The 15981-nt window shown below is 35.9% G+C and overlaps 1 protein-coding gene across 2 annotated transcripts in view; it reads left to right on the plus strand.

Annotated features, from left to right (window-relative positions):
- Positions 1-15981, plus strand: part of KDM7A (lysine demethylase 7A) — a 69299-nt gene that overhangs the window by 22546 nt on the left and 30772 nt on the right. For both annotated transcript variants that reach the window (XM_065640698.1, XM_065640702.1), the window contains exons 2-7: positions 4164-4249; positions 8984-9101; positions 9960-10120; positions 11824-11965; positions 12202-12388; positions 13079-13241. In XM_065640698.1, the coding sequence (XP_065496770.1) occupies positions 4164-4249; positions 8984-9101; positions 9960-10120; positions 11824-11965; positions 12202-12388; positions 13079-13241 (857 nt within the window). The remainder of the gene's footprint in view (positions 1-4163; positions 4250-8983; positions 9102-9959; positions 10121-11823; positions 11966-12201; positions 12389-13078; positions 13242-15981) is intronic.

Here is a 15981-nt window from a genome sequence, read left to right on the forward strand (position 1 = left end):
TCTGAGAGGATGGTGTCCTGTGTACAACCCAGCTTCTCAAAAATTTCACTCATTTTTTCCATATTGAGGGTGTTCCATCTGTTTTCTGCAGTCTTTTATTAGATCATTGATAATCGCTTACATCTCTCAATTTTCGAGATTTATTTTCAGTGTGCCTTGTATGCTGAAAACTCAGAAATCTCCTATTTAGGAATATCTTTCTGACAGTTGATAATCTGGCCTGTTAGTCTTCTCAGCTGTGACAATTAAATTGGGAAAATGGGCATCCAAACTTTAGTCATGTCTTGACTTTTGTAGCGCTATGTGTGTAATCATTTCATTTTATACTTGGAATTTTATGTAATGGTAGAGTATATGCACTACTTGTTTTAATAAGATGAAATAGCTTTTCAAGTAGTCATGTCCCTTTAAGTACACTGGAAATAAGGCCTTGAATCAAGAGTGTTTTGGATTTTTTCTTAAACCAAGATTCTTTCAGTTGTACCAACAGAGGCAGTTAAGCAATCTCTAAACGTTGTGGTCATGCTTGATAACATTAGAAGTAGGGAAAAGCCAGACCGGATTGAGAGCAAGCAGGTATTAGATGTGGAAGGTACAGCAGCCTGTGTGGTGACTGACGTGGATCCAATACTTGTTCAGAACATTGTGCTGCTGTAGGAAAGAAGAGGTGCCAGGTGGCTTGTGCGGCTTACAATGTACAGCCGTGCAGTCTTCAGAGATAACGCCCCCTGTAAATGTTTTCGACTTTTGCGAACTCCTTAGACTAGGCATTCCAGCATAACTGTGAAATGGTTTTTGAATCTGTCATGCTGAATTATCTCTACTCATCTCTTAAATTCTAAATTAATAGCAATACTACAGTAGAGAACAGCCTCTGCAAGAATTCTTTTTTCCCCTGTGAAAGAAGCCTTATTTTTCCTTTAGAGAAAAGTAGAGGTCCATTGGTATCTACCAGATATATTAGATAGTCCTCTTCTGATAGTTTTTGATTTACACTTGCTCCTTTTACATAGTTACAAATATAATAATGAAATGGAAAGTTGAGACTAAGTCAAAAACGTTCCCCTTCTGGTTAGACTTAAGTCTGGAGAATTGGTTCCTGGAACTTTGAGTAGCAAGGGATTTCTTCAGTTGCCAGAGATGGGCATGTTCTTGCATGTGAAAATACCTAACGCTGCCCAGTTCTTCTTCTACCTGTTGCTGACCTTGCCTTGATACTAGACACCTCGGGGAAGTTATGAAAGTCGCACCACTCAGAGACTGATATAGTGGAGTCTATTTTTTACTAAATTTGTCTACCGTGCTACTGCTTCTAGAACCATTTCAAGTAAAATTGGGCCTGTTGACGCCTTCCACCTTCATAAAGATAATTAGAAATGTGCTTTTGTGTAGCCTCCTACAGATGACGATGACGATTGTTATGAGTCATATTTTATATTTTGTAATCCTGTAAACATTTAACCATTCCTGAGGATTAATGTACAACCTGCCTGCAGGAGGTGAGCAATTCAGAAACTAGGTAATATATACTAAAGAAATTTCAACCCAAATGGGTGGCGAGGTGAAGGATAATAATGATATTTCATTCAGGAAAACATCAGTGGATTGGGAGTGTTACTGTGTTTGAGTATGTTAATGCTTTCCAGGCTCTCTGCTACATCTTGGTGACCTTGCTTTGATGCTTGAGGTCTGAAGTTGCACTTAGCACAGTAATTGATTGATTGCTGGTAGCCAGGATGATTAATGTCAGATTTGTCTGTGTACTTGGGAGAAAGGGACTGAGGAAAGTGACTTGTAATGGTGCTGAATGAGATTGATATGCTCTGTGGCATCCTTGGCAATGCTTGTTCTTGCAGGGGCTGATGCTTCATTTGCCCTTTGTGTCAGTCAGGTATCTGCTACTAGATTCACTTCCAGTATCTCCCAGTTAGTGTTTTGTCTTTCCAGTTAGTTCTGAGTTTAGAGCATAAATAGTAGCCCAAAAATGTTTACCTTCTTTGTTGAATGGCTGTTCCAGCTATAAGATTCTAATACCATTCTTGTGTTGCCTGCTGTCTCTGTACGCAAAGCCCTATGCGCCTTCATGAAAGGTTATGGAATTAATCAAATCAGAGAAAGTGTTCAGTATTTAACAGAATTTCTGCCTTATTTTCAGGCTATTTGTACATTCTATGAGACAATAAAAGCAGCATTCTTAAACAGAATATGACAAACAGTTGTCAAAGCTTGAAGGTATTTTTACTATACTTTGATGCAAAATTCTTACCATTAGCAAAATAATTTGATTGCGGTGATGATGAATGTATCAAATAAACACCAAGAAAAAGGAAAGGGACTAAGTGAAGTCTTCCCATGGAGCACTGTGCTTCATTGAATAAATGTGCAGACTTGATCAAGATACAGTCCAACATAAATATCTTCAGCTGTTCAAAAATCAGAATGGGATTCCTAAGGACGTATAAAACCAGCCTTCTCATTTGGGGCTTTTAGAGTGTACATTTTAAAACATTTTTCTTACAATACATAGGATTATGAGTCACTCATCTATTCTATAAAAAGAGAGCACAAGCAGAAGGAAATGGGACATGCATTTTTAAAGACTACTTCTGCCTGCTTTTTTGTTTATATGTCAGCTGAATTTTCATGTGATAACAATTCATGGAGTTGTGTTCTTAAAGCAGATACTAAATATTGCAAGAATTGGGATGAACTGTGGCAGCTGGGTTTTTGTATTTAGATTTTAAAATAGTATGTATATAAAAAGCTCTATAATTTTTAAATTTCATGTGGTATGTAGTGAATGGAGCAGCAGAAGAACCAGCTGAATCTGTTAACAGAGAATTCAGAATGGCATGCTTGTCAGTGATAGTTACATGGGAGGTGCTCCTCAGTTTCAGATTTGATTTGCTCATTGGTGTGCTTTGAATGCTCAGCTATTTAGAATATTGTTTTGGCAGCATGTACTGACGCTCGCTGGAGTGTGCCAGCAGCTTTGGCACTAGGCTGCTAGGGAAAAGACGACTTATAGCTGGGTCATTTCAAAGCATCAGTGTTTAAGCTGTCATTACACTTTTGTAATGAAACGGGTTATCTGAATGCAGTAGTGTTCAAGTTCTCATGTTACTAGAATGCATTGAATATAAATAGCTAATTTTGGTGTAAACGTTCAGTGTTGTAGTCTTGCTTCTGTATTACGAAGTCAGCAATTTTGTAAGTGTCTATGAAGTTCTGAGAGAAAGAACTCTGCTAGGATTCAGATTCTACCAGCAAAACTTCTTGAAGTTTGTGCAAAGGCACATCTTCTTCAATTAATCACTAGTGTTTCAACTTCTAAGAAAATATACCTCATTTTGACTTTAAAATTGTGTTCTTTAGATATACAGCAGCATAGATGCTTTGTCATGGCTGTTACAAAGATCAGCTTTAATCCCACTTTGACTTATCTGGCAAAAAATGTGCACTGGGGAAACATCACATCTCTCAAGTGCTCTTTGAAATACTTCTAGCTATTTTAAAACAAGAACACTTCTATGAAATTATTTGTGTGGTCACTTGTGTAACTTGCATAGCTAGCTCTTGTAAAGATTTCAGGAAGAAAATTGAACTATTCTTCATTGGTTTGTCTTGGGGGGTAGGAGTCAGTTATGTACTTTTTGTGGGGGGCGGGGAGGGAACCAACCAACCAACCAACAACAAGGAAGAGTGACCAAAAAAAAAAGCCCAAAAAACAAACAAAACCCACCATGATATCTTCTGTAAATTGGCAGCACGTAGACTTCAGGGTGTTGTTTTTTTTTTTTTTTTTAAGTAGCAACTTTTATAAGGAAAATTGCTTGAATGGTTTTGCATAAACTGTTTCCTGTAATTAGGATCAAAACTTTTTTGGGGAATGAGGGGTAATGGTATATATTGTGGACTCATTTTTACAGAAATTTGATTCTTGTTTCCTTTTTATGATTTTTTTTTTAATGGCATTCTCTGTTCAGTAATAAATTACAACTCAAAAATGTACGTGGCAACCCAGTAGTTGAGATAATTTGATATTTCATTACAATTTTGTAGACTAAGCATGTTCTAGTAAAAAGTTAAAATTCAATTATTTTTTAGCTTGAAAAATACAACTGACATGTTTTCTCACGAACATTTAAAAAATATTATTCCAGCTGCGTTGGGGTAGAGGAGCACCATGCTGTTGACATTGATCTATACCATTGTCCCAACTGTGCAATTCTCCATGGACCTTCTCTAAGTAAGTACGGGTTATTCAGACTTTTATTTTACACTTTCAGTATGTTTTCTCTCTATGTACAATTGAAAAAGACTGTTCAGAAGACCATTTAAGATGAGCTTGATTATTTAGAAGGTATTGGTTCTACATTACTAACTCTGAGCTGATACAAACAAACAAACAAACCCAAACCAAACCAAACCATGCTGAAAGGTTCTTTGATCTGGAGATGCAGATAGGGTAAAATATAAACCACCGCTGTAAATTAGAGAAATCAAAGTGCTTAGAACTAGAAGAAAACAATTTGGACTTGACAGAGAGTGAGAAAATGAAAATGAAGGAATCATCATTTTAAAGCAAACAAACAAACCAAAACCCCAAACAAACAAAAAAGTAACCTTTCTGCCTGTTGTTTCTGTGGAATAGAGAGACTAGGAGGAGGAGTAGAAGGAGGATCATATCAGACTTTCAAAATAAGAAACTAGTAAATTTGAAACTTCTTTTCTCTTCTTGATTTGGGAGAACTAGTATGCTTGACCGTGATGCCTGCGAATAACCTTTCTTGTAATGCAGAGGCTGCTAGCTCTAGTGTGAGCTCTGTCTCACCTGAAGCAATTTGAGAGTGAGATAAGACTGATTTTTGTGTTGGAAGCCTTTTCAAAAAGACAAGAATCTGTGGTAAAAATTATCCTTATTGATTCATATTGCCTCAAGTAAGTAGATCGTCTAGATTTAGTAGAAGCTTCAGACACACTGCATATCAACCCAAGCAGAGGTGGTATGCTGAAATATGTCTTCACGTGGAATTTCATTAATTGTTCTCCACTAAGCTGTCAGAATACAATCTATGATAGTTTGTGGTTTGGGCTCTTTTTACTTGAGTGTTTAGAGAGACTGATAATGTTGTGTGGCTTCAAGTGTTGCAGCAATGCTCCAGAGTGCTTCAATCATAAGAAATGATGTATTGAAGTAAAAAAAAGCATTTTTATTTACAGCTTCATATTCTAAAATCCCTTTGTCTAAGAGAGTTTTGAAAGAGACAAAAATTCAGCTATTTGATTTAAGAGGGCAAGTATATCTGATTTTAGCAGGCACTTGCTTATATAATCCCAACTAATCAAATAACATAGTGCAAAACATTTACTGAAAATATACAATAAACACATACTTCATACTACCAAAGAGTTACTGTCAGTATCCTACACAATTAATTACGTAAAAGTTGCAATAATGAAAAGAAAGCTACTGTATATTTGGATGTAAAGATGAAATTAACCAATCAATTTCTTCTTGTATTTGAAACAAAAAGAAAGACCTTTGGTAAGCAGCCATGTGTGTAAAATGCTAAATAATTTATCCTAAAATCCTAAATAATTAAAAAAAGAGAGCAGTTTTAACAAACAGTAATACACTATGGAGTTTTCTTAGCTTATTTGGGTTAGAGTCTTCATATTATATTTTGTTATTTTCAAAGTTTTCTCAGTGATCCTTGAGTCTGAACGTGCTTTATTTGCATGAATTCTGGGAGTCAGGTCTGTCACCAGACTCTAGAATCCAGAGCTTTAAGAGAGCAGAAGGTACAGTAAATGTTAACAGGACTGTGGTTGTCAGGACATTGCTTTCTTGGTTTTACCTTTTTCAAATTCTGTAAATACCTTCCCATCTGTGTGCTCTTTTTTTTTTTCTTTTTAACTGTAGTAATGCCAATGTTTGATCTGAGCTGACAATATGAGACCTTAGAAGTGGTATTCTATGATTTACTGTATGCTCCTCAAAATTTTTAGTATTGTCACAGTGGGTTGTGCCTCAGTTTTCAGAAACTGCAAGGGTGAACACTAGATCCTTCCACTAGTTTGGGGTGATTGGGAGAGGGAGGTGTTATATGCGCATTTCAACTAATGTAGTCGTTTTGGGGTTTATTTATTTGAATTTTAGTGTGAGGACCATACAGTTAAATTATTTTTCCTGCAACTGTTATTGTGATGTCCTAAGGGGGTATAAAAGCTCTAGAATTAGGAGATATGTAAGCAGAAAAAGTTTTCATTCCTGTTCTCTGTTCTTCAGTGTTCTCGTACTTATGGAATGATAATGTACGTTGCCAAGTACTAAGTAAAGCAAAAGAAGAACTTAAATTTCTAGTTTTTAAGTGCTGGAAGGACAGATTTTTAAAAGTTGGTGTTGTGCTATAAAATCTCTTAAGCAGCTGTATCATCTTAAAATTTTAATGAGCTGTTGTAACAGCAGTGAATTTATGAGAAACTACTCTTGCAAATTAGTATTAGCCACTAATTTCTTGTATTATTATTTATGACTGAGAAAATAGCTTTGAAAACCTAATAAACCTGGCTTCATTATTTATGAAGTTTTACTGTGTTTGGATAGTTGGCTCATTAAGCAAGCTCTTCAGCACTGGTTTTCAGGTTAGCAAAGAGCTATAAATACCAATGTCTTCTCTTAAATGTCTTCTGAAGAGTACATTTTGTCACTTCTGTAGGAAACAGCTCATCAATAGGAATAATTACCTCTTATGTGTAATGACTAGAAGATCTCAGTTATTCCTATATATGTAGCTTTTTTCTGGAGAAGCAGGTTTGTGGCTTGTTCTTTTTTTTTCGGAGCTACTTTATTTTTTTTTCCTTTGTTTTCCCTCTTAAATCCTTATCTTCCTGTTACTGTTAGCTGTGTTTTCTGTATTGCTAGCACTTTTTCTTAGATTTTGAGTGCATCATGACTTTAGTAGACTTAAGGATGAGCTCTTCCATAAAGTTCAAATTTGTATTAAGACAGTTGTTTAGCTGGGTATCATATTTGCATTGCAGGCTGTTTTGTATACACCTGTAAAATAACACTTGTGTTCACAGTAGCTTATTCCCTCTTCTGTGTTTCCTCAGCAGATATAACTAAATTTCTGCTTAATATTAGTTGTTAAATTATAGATCTGGTCTCAGTAAGTCTTCTTGAGGCAATCTTCTGGTAGCAACTATCCAAAGCTGTGGAGCAGAGTTTGGCTCTTTTTTGAAAAACTGAAATGCAACCTAAAAATTACTGTAAGCATAGTATGTTTCTTATTGTGGCACATGATCTGCTGGTAAGTCAATAGAAAGGTAGCAAGTCGAGCACTGTTGGACTTTCTTTCCCAGATGAGGAGATGGCCATCCTTCTTGCTCAGGCACCTGTTGGGAAGTTAATGGGGCTTCTCAGCCTATTAAATGTTTGGGGGCAAGAGATGCACGTTTATTTGTATAGACGGAAAATGCTCCAAAATGCATTTTGCTAACAGATAGGTGATACGACCAAGGGCTTCATTTCAAAGCAGTAAGCTTGTATTCTTTGTAAACGAAGATAAGAAATAAGTGGTTGATTAAGATGAATTAATGGAATATCCATTATGAAATAATCTGTCATGAAATAGTGAAAATTTGAAGGCAGGCAGTAAGTTCACCGTGATATTATAAGTCAACTTGTCCTCTCCGTCACTTGAGGCAAAAAAATTCAAATAGGGAGGCTGCATACAGCTTAAAATGTTCTAAAATACAGCCTTTCAATATATAAAGGGGGCTAATAAGAAACAAGGCGACTTTTTACCAAGGCCTGTAGTGACAGAAGAAGAGAGAACAGTTTTAAACTGAAAGAGGGCAGGTTTAGATTGGATATAAGGAAGAAATTCTCTGCTATGAGGGTGGTGAGACACTGGAACAGGCTGCCCAGAGAAGCCGTGGATGCCCCATCACTGGAAGTGTTCCCAGGTCAGGTTGGATGCAGCTTTGTGGGAGGTGTCTCTGCCCATGGCAGGGGAAGTTGAACCAGGTGGTCTTTAAAGGTTCCTTCCAATCCAAACCATTCTATGATGCTATGATTTTTTTTCTCATTTATTAATCTGTCATTTGTCATGTGGAGACCAACACAACAGTTTTGTGTTGAATGTCTAGTTTATAATTTTCCTCACCCCTTGAAGTATAGGAAACGGTTAAAAATGCAATTTAGTTGCCATTGAACTATCAGTTTCCAATTCCCCAAATTGTATTAGAACATTAATTTATCCTTTGTGCTTTATTAAGAAACTGTAACAGTGCATTAGAGTTTCAAACAACTCAGAAGTTGATTTTTTTGGTCTGCAATGCTTATGTCATATGTACTGTGCTTGCATAGTAAAGATCACACCTGTCCAAAACAGTTTATGCCCAAAACTGTTATGGAGACATAAGCAGTAGATAAAATAAAGGTGGTTTGGTTTTGAAAAGCATGTGGTAGTGAATAGTAGTAGTATTATCAGACTGGATATGAGTTATGCTCATGTGGTGAGATAGGACAATGAGATTAGATCATGTTAATTCTGTGTTAATAAATAAAATGAAGTCTCTGGATCTTGAAGAGGTATGATTCTCTGTTTATTAAAAAAAATAGTTTGAACTTTAGGAAATTAAAGTTTTATTTCTAGTTTTGTTGCTGACTTTTAGAATTTGGACAGCTTTCAGGCTGCTGCAGTTTACTTGTGCTGCACTGGATATGGAGTCTTAAATCATTGTGTTTAATGAGATTCTCATGTAGAGGGAGCTATAGAAGTATATAGAATTACTGTCAGGTGTCCTGAAGATTTTGTTTGTTGCAGATAGGTAGAGTGTCACCTGCATAAACAATAAGGTTTGTAAATTGTAGTAATGTAATTGAGGCACGTCTAGCTCACTGATGGGGCAACTGCTAATCTGAGCTATCTGATTTAACCAATTCAAAGTTTAATCCTTCTGAAACTTGTAGTGAAGAAGAGGAGGAACTGGCACAGACATGACTACACAGAGTTGGATGATGGTTCCAAACCGGTGCAGGCTGGAACACGGACCTTTGTTAAACAGCTGCGGGCTCGCTCTTTCCCAAGGTACAGAAGCTTACTCACACATTTCAGTGAAAAAAAATAGAGAAACGTTGTTGGCTGAGTGTCTTAGAGGAAGCGACTGACATTTCTCTGTTTCAGAAAATGAAGCTCAACAATGACTTCCGCCCCCTTTAGAGTCCCCCCTTCATCCCATCCCTGTTTCAGTTGGTTACATTGCCTTTTAATGCAGTAACTTCCCCTGCTCAGTTTTGCACTGGGATATGTTGTCTGTCAGGACTGCTACAGGATGGTGTGGGGGTTTTGAGTTTTTGGGGCTTTGTTTGTTTTTTTGGGGAGTGGGGGCAATAGCATGAACGGTTGGTTTTTGTTTTTCTTCTTTGTGCCTGAACTCTCAGAATATTGTCTGTCTATTCCTCTAGTCCAGGTATAGTCCTCAGTTGCATTCCATATAACATAGAACATTTATATGAGCTGGTAGTCTTTCCATTCTCACATGCTTTAGAGAAAGTGGAGAAACATGGTGTACTGTCATCCTGAGCTGTCTGTGATTGGGTATCTCACTGAAACATAATGACTTAAAATTCTTTAAAGGAGTTTGTTACCAAAATGTGCTTTAATGCCTTCTCTGAGAATTCCTTTTCCCCATCCTCTTAAGTTACTGTCTTCAGTCTTATAGAAAGACTATGAGTTCCCAGATTATGCATGACAGTAAACGTTTCCTTGCTGGTTTAGGTCATATTTTTCGTTTTTTAGTTAAATGCTTAATGGTACTGTGTCCACGTCTTTTGCATTCAAATGTAGCTATTCCCATCTTTCCCCTCCCAAACTGTGACTTTTTTTTTTTTCAGTAGTACTTGAAGGATGCTTTTCTGCTAATGTTCTGTTATTGCTTTCTGCCAGTGCTGATGAAGTCATTTTGAAAATGCATGGAAGCCAACTGACACAAAGATACTTGGAGAAACATGGGTTCGATGTTCCCATTATGGTTCCTAAATTAGATGGTCTGGGGCTCAGGCTTCCTCCACCAACTTTCTCCGTTTTAGATGTGGAACGCTATGTAGGTAAGAGTCACTCTGAAGTACTTACAAATGATCCTGTCTGTAAAGTAAAACAAATATTTACATGATTGTAAGAGCTTCCAGGGTGCTAAATATATATTCTAAATTAAGTGACTTCTAGCCAGAAGACTAGCAGAGAGTAAAATTAAAGCTATGGTTTGGTGTGGTTGTGTTGTTTTGTTGTTTTTTAGTGTGTGGTAGATATGTGGTAGGAGTACAGCCTTACTTTTTGACTTTTAAACACATTAATTTTGGTGCAAGCTAGACATGGAATGCTGGATTTTAAACCAGTAAAGACTTGAAAGATTGTTCTCTTTCAGAACTGAATGAATCACTCTTACGATCAATAAAGTTTAAGTATTGGTTAGGATACTGCAAAACTTACTGGTTTGGGCTCAGTAAATTGGCATTCCTGAATTAAATGTTTCTTCCTGGAAATTTTCCCACCTTGGCTTCCTTTGGCAGGAAAACTAGAGCTTCCCAAAGACCATTTATTTATTTCTTATCAGGTCTGTTGGCAGTCTGTAATTGTTTCAACCTCATGTAAGTGATCGGTACAGAGAAATGGAGACTCAGCGCATCAGTGTGTGACATTTCCTGTAACATATAGTACAGTTGAGAAGTCTGTATATGGCCTTGTCTGTGTTCTTGTGATGACCTAATATAACGATCTGTGCTGAAAGTGGGTTTTCTGTCCATCAGCATCTTACAGTGGCACGAGAATAGAGGAAATATGTAGTATATGGAATGTTGTTACTGTTACGATTAGAAAGAGTAATATGTTCTGCTTGAAAGTGTAATTATTTTGATACAAGTCATTATGGTTATAATGTACATCTAAATACATTCCAGAATTCCAAAATTAATTGGCAGATTTGACGCTTGTATAACTAAATGGACATAAACCAATTACTGTTACAATGTTGGCTAAAGATTGCTTCTTGCTTGTCTGGCTCTACAGATGTGTCACTTTAAAACAGGCGATATGTAAACCAGTCCTTGTTGTCTTCATAAATGAAGCACACTCATGACAATTATTCAGTGAAATTACGGTGTGCTTAAAAGTTATGCATGTATATAAAGAGGGTGGGGGCGGGCTTGTAGAATATTTGTGAAACGGTGCCTACGTAGTTTTTAAAGTTAAAACTCACCGGTTATGGCACAAGCTTAGTGCAGTTTGCTAAGAAATACAAGCTGTAAGCAGTAGTGTTTATTATTTGTAAAGACTTCTCAGTGGTCGTTGTGTTAAATACTCAAGTGCTGTGGTGATGATTAATAGGAAAAGTGAGGAATAGATCTTCTTTGATAACTTTCTCTATGCTAGTCTTTCCAATTGCAACCACAAACCCTTTGAAAAAGCCAAAAAACACAACAACAAAAAACACAGCCAAAAAACCACCAAAAACAAAAACCAGTTGCAGTCATTCTATACTGCTCTTTTTCATTTTGGTTAGCCACAGGAAAGAGGATTTATTTTCAGAGTGTATTCAGTTCTGTCCATAGCTGATTGTAGCAATTAAAGTTAGATCTAATAAAAAGTAGGTTTATACTGATCTGTCTCTGTTCCAAAAGAATACTGATAGTAGTGGAGTTTTTGTGCAGAAATGTTTTGATAAAGCCTGGAAAAAGGTTGAATTTCTCTTAAACACTTTGACTAGCTGTTTTCTTCTGCAATAGGTTTAAGAAAATCATCCTATTTTTCACAGGTGGCGACAAAGTGATAGATGTAATAGATGTAGCAAGACAAGCAGACAGTAAAATGAAGCTCCATAATTATATTAAATATTTCACAAATCCTGACCGACCAAAAGTATTGAATGTCATCAGCCTGGAATTCTCGGACACAAAGTGAGTATTTACTTCAATTCCTTGAATGTAGGAAGTGGTTTTCACTAAGTTGAACAGTATATGTAGGAGTATAATGTCTGTAGTGGGAAAGAGAGGAAGCTGTGTATTTTCTGTAGACAGTGATGTAATGCAGTAATAAATTTGTAGGAAACAAAAATTTAAAGCTGTCACTTAAAAAGATATGTGCTTACTATTGATTATATTTATGGTTCTTTTTTGTTTGTTTGTTTTAAAAGGATGTCTGAATTAGTGGAAGTACCAGACATTGCCAGAAAGCTTTCATGGGTGGAAAATTATTGGCCAGATGATTCTGTCTTCCCTAAGCCTTTTGTTCAGAAGTATTGCTTGATGGGCGTCCAGGACAGCTATACTGATTTTCATATTGATTTTGGAGGAACATCAGTTTGGTACCACGTTCTCTGGGTATGAAGGCTTCTTGATTTATGACGATTTATGTGAAACAATTTATTCAGTGTGCAGCTTTCTTCTATGGCATTATCGCCTTTTTAGAATTATCACCTACATGAAATTTTGTGCTTAAAAAGCCACCTTGAAGGTAAATTACTGATTATTGGTGTTGCATTTATATGCTTTTATTTTAGCATGCTGTTGATGACTTCCAGACTGTGATTGGATAACCGATCATTTTGGTAGACTGGTAGGTGATGTAGTGAGGTTTTAGTTTGAAAAATGAATTGAATGAAAGTCATTGGCATACTCAACTTTTTATTCTTCTTGCAAACTTTGACCTTGTATACATTATGGAAAAGGCAAAGTGTTTTCGCATTTGGCTTGTGTGCGCATATCCATAAATTGTTTATAAAAGCTGGAAATTTTTTATGCTCCAATTAAAAGTTTTGGTTGGCTTGTTTGTTTCTTTTACATCACAAGAGACCGACTGGTTAGTGTACTATTGACTAGTCTTCTGTTTGCTTACAGTTGTGAAACACTGGGTCTAGGAAGCCCCAGTGTTCCACAGTGGAAATATGGAATACTTAGCATTTAGATCAATCTGTTACTTTTTTAGGAATGAGTCAGAGGTTGTAGTGTGCCTTCAGGAAGACATTAATTTATTTATTTGATTATGTTTGTTTATTTTGTTTTGTTTAATAGGGTGAGAAGATATTCTATTTGATCAAGCCAACTGATGAAAATTTGGCTCTGTATGAGTCTTGGAGTTCATCTGTCACCCAGAGTGAAGTATATTTTGGGGACAAGGTCGACAAATGTTACAAGTGTGTTGTGAAGCAAGGACACACTTTATTTGTTCCAACAGGTAAGATTTTACCCTAATTACTAGGACTTAGCACATTTGATCACCTGAGATTGTGTTATCAACATTTAGTTTCACATAAAATTTTGGATAAGAGAGAATAATACAAAATCTAGAAATTTAAATTTTCAAAACGAGTTATTAGCTTTTTAGGTTACCCGATAGTAGTAACAGTTATCAGGAAAATAAAGGGCGTTTATTACACAATAAGTCAACAAATTAAAGCTTGATTTGGGTAGCAAAGAAATAGTTCAAATTCATAGAAGACACATTGTTCAGCATTTGATAGATATCCAGACTGAATTCTTAATTTTATCATACAGGGTTTTTTTACAGCTTTTAAATATTTCAAGACCTACTAGACAAAATTATTGCAAAAACATTGCATAAAATTCTTATGCCGTAGGCTAGAGGATTGAAAATAAATGTTGGGTGGGTGGGGTTATGTGTGTCAGCAGGAAATCTAACCTGTGGTGGAGCTTGTGGAGATTATCTGAATCAAAACAGAAGTGTCTTCATAAATGAAGCACACTCGTGACAATTATTCAGTGAATAAGTGTCCCTAAATAAAATTGAAGAATACACAAAGTGAAAGGATGTTTGTAGATACAGCTTATGAAACAGTAGAATTCATAAATTTATTTCAACAGCTTCCTTTGAAGAATGGTGCAAAGGCATAGTTTTTTCTGATTAACAGCATTTCATGTAGCTGTCACCTAATAGCATCTGATAAATTACAGTACATTTTTAAGAAAGGAGAAACATCAAGACAATCAAATTTATTTATCTATTTTAAAAAACACAGAAAAATCCTCCAAACACCACTCCCCCAAACTCCCAAATACCGCAAACTTAGAAGTCTTTAATAAATCAACCCACATTTTACCAGTAAAGCGAGTGCAAGTTAATTTTTGTATTTTCACTTATCCAGCCCATCCATATAAATACTTTTTAGTATTTTATTTTTAAAAGTCTATGCTGGGTACTATCTTCCCTTTTTGGGGGGAGGAAGCTTTAAATACATGGAGAAGGAAAAGAGTGCACAATTCTACTTCTAGAATAAGCCCTGAATTCAGTACCTTATTTTGTCATGGACTTCCTAGACAGACAACTACGTTTTTCTCATAGCCCAGTTCTCTACCTGTGAGGTTTAGCGCTTACTGTTCTAGTTCATGGCTTGTGCAGAATAAATACTACATGGTGAGGAGCTATAAATGCATTTAACTTTCCTGAACACCCAGAGCTTTTAAAATCCATATATTTTTGGCAAGAGATGACATTAATTTTCCATTTATCTAAGTGCAAGGTTATACGTCTATGAACAAAGAATGCAGAATTACAGAATGAAGAACTTTATTGTGACCCACAGATCTTTGAAAAGAGTTATTGCTTTCCAAGTAATCAGCTGAATCTGGGCTCTTGCTATACTCTGCCCAAAAAGAATAGTATCATAAAATGATAGTTTCTAATGTATACATGTATTTGTGTGTATATGCACATAAAATGGTATTTTTTAATGTTAATATGTGTATACGCATATGCATTCATATACATATGATAGAGTATAGTATAAGAACTAATTAATTAAACCAAGTTTCAAGACAGGTGTTTAAAAAATGGGAAATTCTGTTAGACTGATTGAAGGCTTTAAAAACCCCCTGATCTCTACTGAAAACCACTTTTGCTGTTTCTCCTTGCACTGATGCTAGTGGATGCCATAATTATTTTATTATCTCTGAAATATGTTCAGAGTAGACTTCTGATTTTAAATTGATCTTGCATGCAGATGAATAGCACCTACTGGGAGCCTCTTGAGAGTTATTTAAATATTATTCAAAATATTCTATGTGGCCTACACCAAATTTTCTTGCCTTGTTGCATAGACCTTGATCAAAACTACAGCATAAAAATAGCAAGTAGGAATATAAAAAAATGAAATCCTTTAGTTGATACAGGTGTGCCATAAAAATCCTGGTGCTGATGCAACAGTGAGCAGGCTTTGTCATTAGTTTTGTCAGCGTCTGGGGAGATGTGTGTTTAAAGGACTGAAATACACATATTCCTTGTAGAGTTGGAGGTACTCATCTACTGTGATGATAAGAGTGAAAAACTGAAAACATATTAACAAATGCAAAATGAGACTGGTAATACAAGGCGATTTTTGTTGCACTGCACTTCTCAAAGAAAAGAAGTAAAACTGATCAATGTTTAATATTAATTGAAAAAACACCTTAGGTTGCATGTGCCACTGTGTTCTGTGTTCTCTCATACACTGTTCTGTAACTTGCTTCCTTCCCAGGCTACATAGCAGGCGTGTTGCTAGGTTTCAGGTCTTTTTATGTGTGCTACCACAACTAGAACTAGTTATTCTTAGCTGAATTAGGGCATGGATTTAATACTAGTTTGCAATATATAGTTCCTTGTGATCTAATCTGATCTTGCCTCAAATTGAGGAGTTTCCTGTGTTTGTACATCTTGCCTACCTTTAGTGAAGCCATGAAGTAATCTGTAAATGTGTGGCCAACTCATCTTCTGTCAGAAGATTATGTGTATTCATGTAAAATCAGAAGAAAAATCCTGAAAGAGGAAACTCTATTTGTAGTTTATTTACACTGAGGCTGTACTGTATAAATTTTAAAGTAATTATTTTTAATCAGGAAGCTAATATAATGTGTTCTTTTGTGTATTTACTTGAAATTATCCAGTAGTAATCAGCTAGATTGATAGCATAATGTTGGCCATG

Source organism: Caloenas nicobarica, chromosome 1, assembly GCF_036013445.1.
Source record: "Caloenas nicobarica isolate bCalNic1 chromosome 1, bCalNic1.hap1, whole genome shotgun sequence".
NCBI classification, from domain to species: Eukaryota; Metazoa; Chordata; class Aves; order Columbiformes; family Columbidae; genus Caloenas; species Caloenas nicobarica.